The sequence below is a fragment of the Nerophis lumbriciformis genome, linkage group LG20 (genome assembly GCF_033978685.3).
Source record: "Nerophis lumbriciformis linkage group LG20, RoL_Nlum_v2.1, whole genome shotgun sequence".
In the NCBI taxonomy this organism is placed as follows: Eukaryota; Metazoa; Chordata; class Actinopteri; order Syngnathiformes; family Syngnathidae; genus Nerophis; species Nerophis lumbriciformis.
The window spans coordinates 31507383-31519735 of record NC_084567.2 but is presented as its reverse complement, the minus strand read 5'-3'; the positions used below and the strand labels follow the sequence as shown (position 1 = coordinate 31519735).

Genomic DNA, 12353 nt, shown 5'->3' with positions numbered 1-12353 from the left:
CAGGGTGTATGTTGAAGTGAAATTTGTCAATAAACACAAGAGTATGAGTCTCAACTTTGCACTGACGTATGCATTCACCTGATATAAACTTAAAGTTAAAAGTTAAAGTACCAATGATTGTCACACACGAGGTGTGGCAAAATTATTCTCTGCATTTGACCCATCACCCTTGATCACACCCTGGGAGGTGAGGGGAGCAGTGATATAGTATAAAAACCCTTGCCGCCTTTCAAGTAACCATCCGCAGATAAGGTAAAAAAGCATGTACAGCCAAAATAAATTGCGTAATTAATAGTGGTGGAACGATTCATTTGAACAACAATTCGATACGAACCATAATTTCATATTGCCAGTATGAATGGGATTGTACGGTATACTGGTATTGGTAAAGTACCGCGATACTAATGAATCATATACAGTACTATACCGCCTCTCAAACGTACCGGTCATTGGTGAAACGTCATTGGTGGATCGACACCTGTAATGATACCAAGTACAGGAGCGTATCTGGTCGATACTACTATGATTACATCGATATTGTTTCGCATCACAAAATCTTTTTTCATTTTTAAAAAATGTATATTATATTTATAAACTCAGGAAATATGTCCCTGGACACATGAGGACTTTGAATATATGACCAATGTATGATCCTGTAACGACTTGGTATTGGATTGATACCTAAATTGGTGGTATCATCCAAAAGTAATGTAAAGCATCCAAACAACAGAAGAATAAGTGATTATTACATTTTAACAGAAGTGTAGATAGAACATGTTAAAAGAGAAAGTAAGCAGATATTAACAGTAAATGAACAAGTACCGTATTTTTCGGAGTATAAGTCGCACCGGCCGAAAATGCATAATAAAGAAGGAAAAAAACACAAATAAGTCGCACTGGAGTATAAGTCGCATTTTTTGGGGAAACGTCATTGGTGGATCGACACCTGTAATGATACCAAGTACAGGAGCGTATCTGGTCGATACTACTATGATTACATCGATATTGTTTCGCATCACAAAATCTTTTTTCATTTTTAAAAAATGTATATTATATTTATAAACTCAGGAAATATGTCCCTGGACACATGAGGACTTTGAATATATGACCAATGTATGATCCTGTAACAACTTGGTATTGGATTGATACCTAAATTGGTGGTATCATCCAAAAGTAATGTAAAGCATCCAAACAACAGAAGAATAAGTGATTATTACATTTTAACAGAAGTGTAGATAGAACATGTTAAAAGAGAAAGTAAGCAGATATTAACAGTAAATGAACAAGTACCGTATTTTTCGGAGTATAAGTCGCACCGGCCGAAAATGCATAATAAAGAAGGAAAAAAACACATATAAGTCGCACTGGAGTATAAGTCGCATTTTTGGGGGAAATTTATTTGATAAAAGCCAACACCAAGAATAGACATTTGAAAGGCAATTTTAAATAAATAAAGAATAGTGAACAACAGGCTGAATAAGTGTACGTTATATGACGCATAAATAACCGACTGAGAACGTGCCTGGTATGTTAACGTAACATATTATGGTAAGAGTCATTCAAATAACTATAACATATAGAACATGCTATACGTTTACCAAACAATCTGTCACTCCTAATCGCTAAATCCCATGAAATTTTATACGTCTAGTCTCTTACGTGAATGAGCTAAATAATATTCTTTGATATTTTACGGTAATGTGTTAATAATTTCACACATAAGTCGCTCCTGAGTATAAGTCGCACCCCTGGCCAAACTATGAAAAAAACTGTGACTTATAGTCCGAAAAATACGGTAGATTAATAATTAATTTTCTACCACTTGTCCTTAATAATTTTCACAAAATAATAGAATGATAAATGACACAATATGTTACTGCATATGTCAGAAGCTAAATTAGGGGCTTTTGTATGCTTACTTACTAAAAAAATATTTATTTAAGGCCAAAATTGCAATAAGAAACATATGTTTAATGTACTGTAAGATTTTTAGTTCAAATTAAGCCGATAATTAAATTTTTTGTGGTCCCCTTTATTTAGAAAAGTACCGAAAAGTATCGAAATACATTTTGGTACCGGTACAAAAATATTGGTATCAGGACAACACTACTATCCATCTATTCATTTTCTCCCACTTATGTTCAGGGTTGCTGAGAGAGGGTGCTTTTCCCATACTACACGCTGGACTGGTTACGCGTCAGTCACAGGGCGCTCAAATTCAGGGTCTGCTACTTCTGAAGGACACTTTTGGCGACACCTTTGAAAGCTACGACAAAAGACAAAGAAGTAGGGAAAAAAATCAAAACCAAAACTTACGCTTCTCCCTGTTTTGCACGGCGATGTTGAAATATTACTCTCGCGGAAGGTGAAGGATGGTCCGAATGCACGCTGCGATCCAGTAGAGAAGGACACATTTGTGGGCCGCATTTGAAGGAGCCTGATAGAATTCGGACAGCCCTTTGCGTCAGCCTCTTCAAAAGCACACTGTGAAGGATGCAGTCTACATTAAATTTGGACATACACATTTATGCTCAGAATAAGATTATTTCTACATCCAACATAGCAATGACGTGCAGTCAGGCGGGGCCTCACCTGCCATCATGGAAAGAAAAAAAATGTAAAAAGAAAAAAAAAAAATTTAATTGTTATATGTATTCAGTGATTATACTATAAAGTTATTTTCCATTTAACTTCACCAGTTTTAGATTATTTTTATTCAAAATCGCTGAATTTTCACATTTGCCGTTCAAATACTGAGAAGAGACGGTAGCCAGTTGAGGCATGTCACTCAGTGCCTCAACATGGATTGCGCAATGACTCGGCTAACTGCTGGCCTGCTGTGCAGTGAGACCGTATTGCTATATGAATTATATTATACATTTCCATAGTTTAGTTAGCTGAGGTATATAATGTACAGTGTATTTTGTCAACAACTGTATGTGTGTAAAGTATTTCTTGTGCTGAGCAATCATAAAACTGCTGCGAAGACGCACTGTGTGAGGCTCGCAGTAATCCCGCCTCCTGGTGCCGGTTAATGCACCCCCGTGCGGAATGCACCCCCCGACGGGAGCGCCACACCAACCAAAGCCCACACCCAAACCCTCCACGTGCAAGACCGAATCCACCCAAAAAAAGTCACTTAACAAGAAGCCAAAAAGTGCAAAAACAACAATGCTCGCGCCGGAGGAGCCATGAATGACTGCAGGGACACAACATTAGGTACACCTGCAGATTGCAGCACGGATTTCATATTTCATTCATACACAACTCCTCCAACACGAACACCACTGTTCCCGCACTTATAAGTAAAGTTAAGACCATAATAACGTTTTTTTTATTAAATGTGCTTTTTTGTGTGCTACAGTTTGTATGTGTAAAGTTAAAGTACCAATGATTGTCACACACACACTAGGTGTGGTGAAATGTGTTCTCTGCATTTGACCCATCCCCTTGATCACCCCCTGGGAGGTGAGGGGAGCAGTGGGCAGCAGCGGCGCCGCGCCCGGGAATAATTTTTGGTGATTTAACACCCAATTCCAACCCTTGATGCTGAATGCCAAGCAGGGAAGAATGCTGGTATGAGCTTTTAAACATAACCCGTTAACTGCTGCCAATCAAATGGTGAATAAGATACTCTTTAGGGTTCATATGTTTGTAAATATGACTGTGATGAAGTCAGTGCCTCACCAGTCATGAACCTCACCGCACGTCACTGCAACATAGTTATAGTACCAGTAGAGTGGAAAAACTAGTTGACTTTATATCAGACTTGGGCAATTATTTTGACTACTGACTGAGACACCCAGAATGTAGATGAAAATAAAGAATGTGGGATTTACAATATTAACTATGAACGATAAAACACTGAATATTGACAACATATGAACATCACATCCCTTTTCGATTGACATATTTTACAATCAAGCGAAACGCAAGAAAAATGCAACAAACACAGCGAAATATGAACGCCAAGGGTAAAAAAAAACGAAACACCTACAATCTGATATATCTGATACATCACTAAGCTTTAGAACTTTGTTGTAAAAATCTCCTTCCGCATTTCAGGCTGGCCACTCTGGAAACACTCTGTGGAAACGTTCCCTATATCATGCAAAAGCGCAGATTCCAACCATTGAAATACTTTGTATAGTTCAAGACTTACGGTCATTTGAAAACATCACTGCACATTATAATGGCAGTTACAGTTTCCATCTTAAAGATCTAAAAAAAATTGCGGGCCAGATTGAAAAGCTTAACAGGCCGCATGCGGCCCCCGGTACTTTTCGATATTGGTATCGGGACATCACTAATTTGCACACTTTGGGAGTCTTTTGGTGTCATGATTCATATATACATATGTATACGTATATATTAGGGGTGTAACTTGAGGCAGTTTAATGTTGATTAACGTGGACCCCGACTTAAACAAGTTGAAAAACTTATTCGGGTGTTACTATTTAGTGGTCAATTGTATGGAATATGTACTGTACTGTGCAATCTACTAATAAAAGTCTCAATCAATCAATCAAAAAAAGCACGTAGAAAAGTTTTGTTAAGAAACCATTCTGAGCCTTAATTTATTTAGTTTTTATTTTATATATGTTGACCACATTAACCCTGGCAATGGACCCTTTGTGTATATGTATGTTATGCCATTGTTTACAAATTTGGTAAATAAATAACCAAAAAATTTATATTTTGTTGTTTTCTTACTGTACCGAAAGTGAACCGAACCTCTAAACCGAGGTACGTACCAAACCGGAATTTTTGTGTACCGTTACCATACTTGCCAACCTTGAGACCTCCGATTTCGGGAGGTGGGGCGGGGGCGTGGTTGGGGGCGTGGCTAAGAGGGGAGGAGTATATTTACAGCTAGAATTCACCAAGTCAAGTATTTCATATATATACATATATATATATATATATATATATATATATATATATATATATTTATATATATATATATATATATATAAGAAATACTTGACTTTCAGTGAATTCTAGCTATATATATAATTACTTTATTATATATATATATTATATATATATATATATATATATATATATATATATATATATATATATATATATATATATATATATATATATATATATATATATATATATATATAAGAAATACTTGACTTTCAGTGAATTCTAGCTATATATATAATTACTTTATTATATATATATATATATATATATATATATATATATATATATATATATACACCGTATTTTCCGCACTATAAGCCGCCCCGGGCTATTAGCCGCACCTTCAATGAATGGCATATTTCAAAACTTTGTTCACCTATAAGCCGCCCCGTGTTATAAGCCACGCCTACGCTGCGCTAAAGGGAATGTCAAAAAAACAGTCAGATAGGTCAGTCAAACTTTAATAATATATTACAAACCAGCGTTCTAACAATTCTTCTTCAGTGTCTGAATTAAAAAGTTGGGCGAATACGTCTCGTCGAAGTCATTAGAGTCAATGTTGCTGTTGTTGTCCAGCAGTTCCGTGAATCCTGCCTTCCGGAAAGCTCGGACCACAGTTGAGACCGATATATTCGCCCAGGCATTTACGATCCACTGGCAGATGTTGGCGTATGTCGTCCGGCGCTGTCTCCCTGTCTTAGTGGCGCAGGTCATCTTTTGCTTCCTCTCCCTACGCACCATTTATGTTCACTTCTCTTGCTGCTGCTCTATTTCCGTGTTCTACTGCGTGACTTATTGCCTTGAGTTTGAATTCTGCGTTGTACGCGTGTCTCTTAATAGGAGCCATTTTGTGGTCTTTACAGATGTAAACATACAAATGAAATGAAACGTAATATCCGCGCGCTTCTTCTTCTATGGGGGCGGGTGGTTGCTTACAGTAGAAGAAGAAGCGCTTCCTCTTCTATGGGGGCGGGTGCTTACCTTGGCGGTTGCTTACCGTAGAAGAAGAAGCGCTTCCTCTTCTACGGGGAAAAAAGATGGCGGCTGTTTACCGTAGTTGCGAGATCTAAACTTTATGAAAATGAATCTTAATATTAATCCATATATAAAGCGCACCGGGTTATAAGCCGCACTGTCAGCTTTTGAGAAAATTTGTGGTTTTTAGGTGCGGCTAATAGTGCGGAAAATACGGTATATATATATATATATATATATATATATATATATATATATATATATATATATATATATATATATATATATATATATATATATATATATATTTATTATATATATATATATATATATATATATATATATATATATATATATATATATATATATATATATATATATATATATATATATATATATATATATATAATAAAAGAAATACTTGAATTTCAGTGTTCATTTATTTACACATATACACACACATAACACTCATCTACTCATTGTTGAGTTAAGGGTTGTATTGTCCATCCTTGTTCTATTCTCTGTCACTATTTTTCTAACCATGCTGAACACCCTTTCGCAGGTACCCAGAAAGGTTTGGAGTACCACCAAAAAAACTGAATCTCTGAAGACAGTATACAAATCTGTGTTAAAGGTGTACAAATACTGTTTGTATAATAAGCATGTTATTGTTTACAAATGAGGGTTAAGAGTTCAGTACTAAAAAAAAGAAAAAAAAGAATGTGGCTTAAGTACAGTTTTTTAATAGAGCTGCTGCATTTTTTGGTTGGGTTGTTTATTTATTTTGAGGAACTTCTCCATTTCTAAAAGAGGAGGAATGTAATAGAATGATCTATGTTTGTCTGTTGCCATCTCCTGGTGAATGTTGGCTATAGCGTACTGGGGTTACTTTTTGGTTGGCCAACGATTTACGTGATGTTGCGCACCTGACGTCAAGTGTGTGAGTCTGTTCTGAAGTCTACAGTAAAGAGACGTACTTCATCACCTCGCCTGGTTATTGCCTCCAACTCAATATATTACAACAACATTGCTGTTTGCGGCAGACAAACTGCTTTACGGTAGAATAAAACATGACTGCTGTTGTTGTGTGTTGTTACCGTGCTGGGAGGACGTTAATGAAACTGCCTAACAATAAACCCACATAAGAAACCAAGAACTCGCCCTCGATCATTCTACAGTTATAACGTGTGTTGTGGGAAAGCGGACGTGAATACAGGCTGTTGACACGTCACTCAGGTCCGCATGGAGCTGGAGGGGGCTTGGCTTCCAGATCCGCCTGAATTTCGGGAGATTTTCGGGAAAAAATTTGTCCCGAAAGGTTTTCGGGAGAGGCGCTGAATTTCGGGAGTCTCCCGGAAAATCCGGGAGGGTTGGCAAGTATGACCGTTACACACCTAATATATATATGATAATAGCTTCAATATAGAGGCAACTTGTTTTCCCACTCTACTGATACTTTCAGGAATGTATCTAAACCAGGGGTGTCAAAGTAATTTTAGCTCAGGAGCAGCATGGAGGAAAATCTATTCCCAAGTGGGCCGAAATGGTAAAATCATGGCATGATAACTTAAAAATAAAGACAAATCCAGGTTGTTTTCTTTGTTTTACTTTGGCCAAAAATAGAACAAAACGTACAAATCACAAATAGTCCTCATGACAAAACACTTCAAGTTTGTTGAAAATTCTGAGGAAATTGGTGCAGTTTCAAAAACACACCGAGCTTAGACTTGGTCTCAGTGTATCTACAAAGCCAGGATTAAAATGTAAATCACAGTCTTTCTGGGATTGAACAAAAACCAACATGTAAACTCGTCTTGGTATCAAATACCTCCTTTGTCATGTCCATGTATCAATTTAGTGCAGAGGTAAAAACTATTCAAAATGGTTAAGTTCACTTTTCTCATGTTTGACAGAGACATTTTGGGGCAACGAGGGCGCCAAATGACAACGTGTTCGACGCAGAAGACGTAAAACGGCAGGTTTTAAGTTTCATGTGCATACTTGCCAACCTTGAGACCTCCGATTTCGGGAGGTCGGGGGAGGGGGTGGGCGTGGTCGGGGTGGGACGGGGGTGTGGCTAAAAGGGGAGGAGTATATTTACAGCTAGAATTCACCAAGTCAAGTATTTCATATATATATATATATATATATATATATATATATATATATATATATATATAAGAAATACTTGACGTTCAGTGAATTGTAGCTATATATATATACATATATATATATATATATATATATATATATATATGTATATATATATATATTTATTTATTTTATTATATATATACATATATATATATATATATATATATATATATATATATATATATATATATATAAAATAAATACTTGAATTTCAGTGTTCATTTATTTACACATATACACACACATAACACTCATCTACTCATTGTTGAGTTAAGGGTTAAATTGTCCATCCTTGTTCTATTCTCTGTCACTATTTTTCTAACCATGCTGAACACCCTCTCTGTGATGCATTGATGTGTGGCACGCACAAAAGTGCTTTCATCAAATGCACTAGATGTTGTCCTGTTTAAGAGTGTCACAACATTGCTGTTTACGGCAGACGAACTGCTTTACGGTATACAAAAACGTGACTGCTGTTGTTGTGTGTTGTTACCGTGCTGGGAGGACGTTAATGAAACTGCCTAACAATAAACCCACATAAGAAACCAAGAACTCGCCCTCCATCATTCTACAGTTATAACGTGATTGGGCAGGTATGCTGTTTATATTCTGAATTTTGGGAGATTTTCGGGAGAAAATTTGTCCCGGGAGGTTTTCGGGAGAGGCGCTGAATTTCGGGAGTCTCCCGGAAAATCCGGGAGGGTTGGCAAGTATGCATGTGGGTCGAGGAGGAGGAGGAGCCACAGTCCCCCTTTACTGTGTACCTCTTGCTTGGCCCCGGTATAAACTGTTTGCTTGCCTAACAGAATTGCTACTGTGACATCCAATCGACACATTTCGAACAGCAGTTTCTTTCGCATAAAACAATACAATCATGTGTGCTTACGGACTGTATTCCTGCAGACTGTATTGATCTATATTGATATATAATGTAGGTGCACTAATTGGAAGTGTGTCTTGTGTTTTTTATGTTGATTTAATAAAAAAAATAATAGTCATGTATTTTATTGTTTTTTTCCCTTGTGCTGCCCGGTACCAATCGGTACCGCGGCCCGGTGGTTGGGGACCACTGTTGTAAAGTTCAAATTTGAATGACAATAAAAAGGAAGTCTAAGTCTAAGACTTATTTACACCAGATTTAGGACACAACTTTGAGGTATGAAGAAGTATGTAGGATCAAAGATGGATTTTGACTTGCTATATTTGGCATACAAGCAAGAAGTATTGAAGTACAAGTTTAAAAAAAAAAAAAAAAGGAAATTCACCTGCTCAGCGTCAGTTGTGCAGCTCCACGTTGTGTTTATACGTCATTGCAGCTCGTATTCCTGCTGACTTCTGGTCCAGTTTTGCCAACGCTTTCCTCCCTTCGGCCACATTCAGAAATATTTCTTAGTTCAAACAAGTAAACTAACAGAAAGCAATATGTTTCCACGGAATACCTTAATAACAAGAAGAGTGTGCTACTCTAGTTTGGCAGCTTTGAGCTGCCCGTTTCAGATTCCACTCTACTTCCTCCTTTCGGAGAACACTCCCTCCCAACATCTGGTCAGCAATTATGTCATAAACACCCACACAAGTGGACCGTGACATTGTATAGCCAAAGTCAAGTTCATACGGTATTTTTAGCGAGATTGTTTGTATTCCAGTAGTAGGTTTTTTTAAGCATTCATGTATCCGGTCACAATATTAGGTACACCTGCATGTCTAATGAGAGCGGAGTCAAAAATGTCACTACATGTTTCTTACCCATAGGGGGAACTCGAAATATAATCTAAAGGCAAAAGGATAAAAAAAAACATCCACTTATTCGATGTAATATCACTGTTACTATGGTCACCGTCGTGTGTTGTTCATCTATTAATGACAAACTTACGCTCGAGCATTTATTCTTCCCGCCATAGACAGTTTACAAGTAGACACAGCATTGGCTGCTTAACGCGAGAAATTCGGCCGCCATCTTGAAGTGGTGATGAGGAGCCGGCAAGCAGCCTAAACTGACAGTTGACAGGTAGAAATTAAAGATGTTCAGCGTTTTCCTGCTCAAATGAGCAGACTGTTGAAAATAGGAATCGGGGGATTACTTTTCACAAGTAAGATTTAACCATACTTGCCAACCTTGAGACCTCCGATTTCGGGAGTTGGGGGGTGGGGGCGGGGGGGCGAGGTTGGGGGCGTGGTTAAGAGGGGAGGAGTATATTTACAGCTCGAATTCACCAAGTCAAGTATTTCATATATATATATATACAGGCACGTGCACACATAGGGCCCTATGGGTGCTTGAGCCCCTGCCCTTTTTTGCCTCGTCTTAAAAAGTGCCCTCTGCCTGTGTGTGTGTGTGTTTTTTTTCTTTTCTTTAAGTAACATTAATAAATTCCTGTCAGGGATGAAAAAAAAACAGCGGTACAAAAACTCCACGTTTTCTTGTAATACCGGGTTGTTTGAGCCTGCCAGAGAGAGAGCGAGAGAGAGGGCGAGTGAGTGAGTAAGTGAGAGGAGAGAGAGCCAAGTGCGCCCCTGAGGAGACGTCACGTGACAGTGGGGCAACTTGAACCTGTGAGTTATGGTCTAGTCGCCGTCCACTTATTCAGCATTTAATATGGGTAATATGTCAGAAAAACGCTGTATTATTCGATTATTCAATGTGTCAGCTTCTGTTTTTGCCGGACGTTGGAGCACGGCGCATCAATTGAGCACAGAGCAGAGCGGATCGTGCGGGACAGGAAGTAGTGTACAAAATACAAAATAAAACACCGGGTTAATTTTCAAAATAAAATGCACTGTGTTTTTACGGCGGATCACATTTCTCTCACAGTAGAGGTTTAGATATAAAGTTTATTGTGACTTTGCTATTACTGTGTGGGTTAACAAAATAATAATAATAAAAATAATAATAAGAAGAATAATGATTATAATAATAATAATAATAACAATTATTATTATTATTATAATTAATAATAATAATTTCAGAATTCTGGGGATATAAGATGTAGGTTATCTGTTAGGAATATTACCATCTGTATTTAAACTTGATTCATGTTGATTATGCCTGCAGCACAATGCCAAAAAAAGAAAGGATAGAGAAAAGGAAGGAGAAGCAGCTAAGGGTAGCAGACCTCTTAATGCATGGCTAAAACCAAGTACTAGCACCATGGAAGCCCTGAATTTACATTGAGGAGCATATTTGGGTATGGGTGGCCTCCATTCTACAGCCCTCTACTGGCCCCTGGTCCATATTTTTGGGCCTGTAATGCGTTTCAGTTGTTTAGTCTGAGCATTATGTGAGAAAGACCATAAGTTACAACTTGATGGTGTTTTCATCAAGTTAAGGTAAGAAGGACAGATTTTCACATTGAAGTTTTTTCCATTTGGGTATTTATTTTTGTATTTTTTTTCAAAGTTCATGTTGCACTGTTCAATGTTCAATATTAAAGTGCTTATCTTTAACAATAAATAGCCTAATAATAAACCAGTTTTTTGTTGCTTTTCATGTCTTCCAAGCCTATGATAATGTGAATTAACTCATTATGACAATAATTTGTTGACACAAAAGAAATGGCAATCACTTTTACCTACAAAGGACACACAGCTAAGTAGTTAGCTTCCTATTAGCAAATTTAATTTTACATTAATTTACATATTGTGTAAAGGACCAAAAAAAAATGTCCTGCCCTTTTCTGACTTTGAGCCCCTGCCCCTCTATAATCATGTGCACGTCCCTGTATATATATATATATATATATATATATATATATATATATATATATATATATATATATATATATATATATATATATAAGAAATACTTGACGAAATACTAAGTCAAGTATTTCATATATATATATATATATATATATATATATATATATATATATATATATATATATATATATATATATATATATATATATATATATATATATATATATACATATATATATATATATATATATAAAAGAAATACTTGACTTTCAGGGAATTCTAGCTATAAATATATATTTATTTTATTATATGTATATATATATAAGAAATACTTGACGAAATACTAAGTCAAGTATTTCATATATATATATATATATATATATATATATATATATATATATATATATATATATATATATATATATATATATATATATATATATATATATATATAATAAATTCTTGACTTAGTATTTCGTCAAGTATTTCTTATATATATATATATATATATATATATATATATATATATATATATATATATATATATAAGAAATACTTGACGAAATACTAAGTCAAGTATTTATTATATA

At 36.0% G+C, this 12353-nt stretch overlaps 1 protein-coding gene across 1 annotated transcript in view; it reads right to left on the bottom strand.

Moving 5' to 3' along the window:
• sh3bp2 (SH3-domain binding protein 2) overlaps positions 1-9530 on the bottom strand; it is a 68324-nt gene extending 58794 nt beyond the window's left edge. Inside the window, 2 exon segments of the mRNA XM_061981071.2 lie at positions 2317-2484; positions 9330-9530. Coding sequence (XP_061837055.2) covers positions 2317-2414 — 98 coding nt within the window. The 5' untranslated portion in view covers positions 2415-2484; positions 9330-9530.
• Between the last annotated feature and the right edge of the window lie 2823 nt (positions 9531-12353).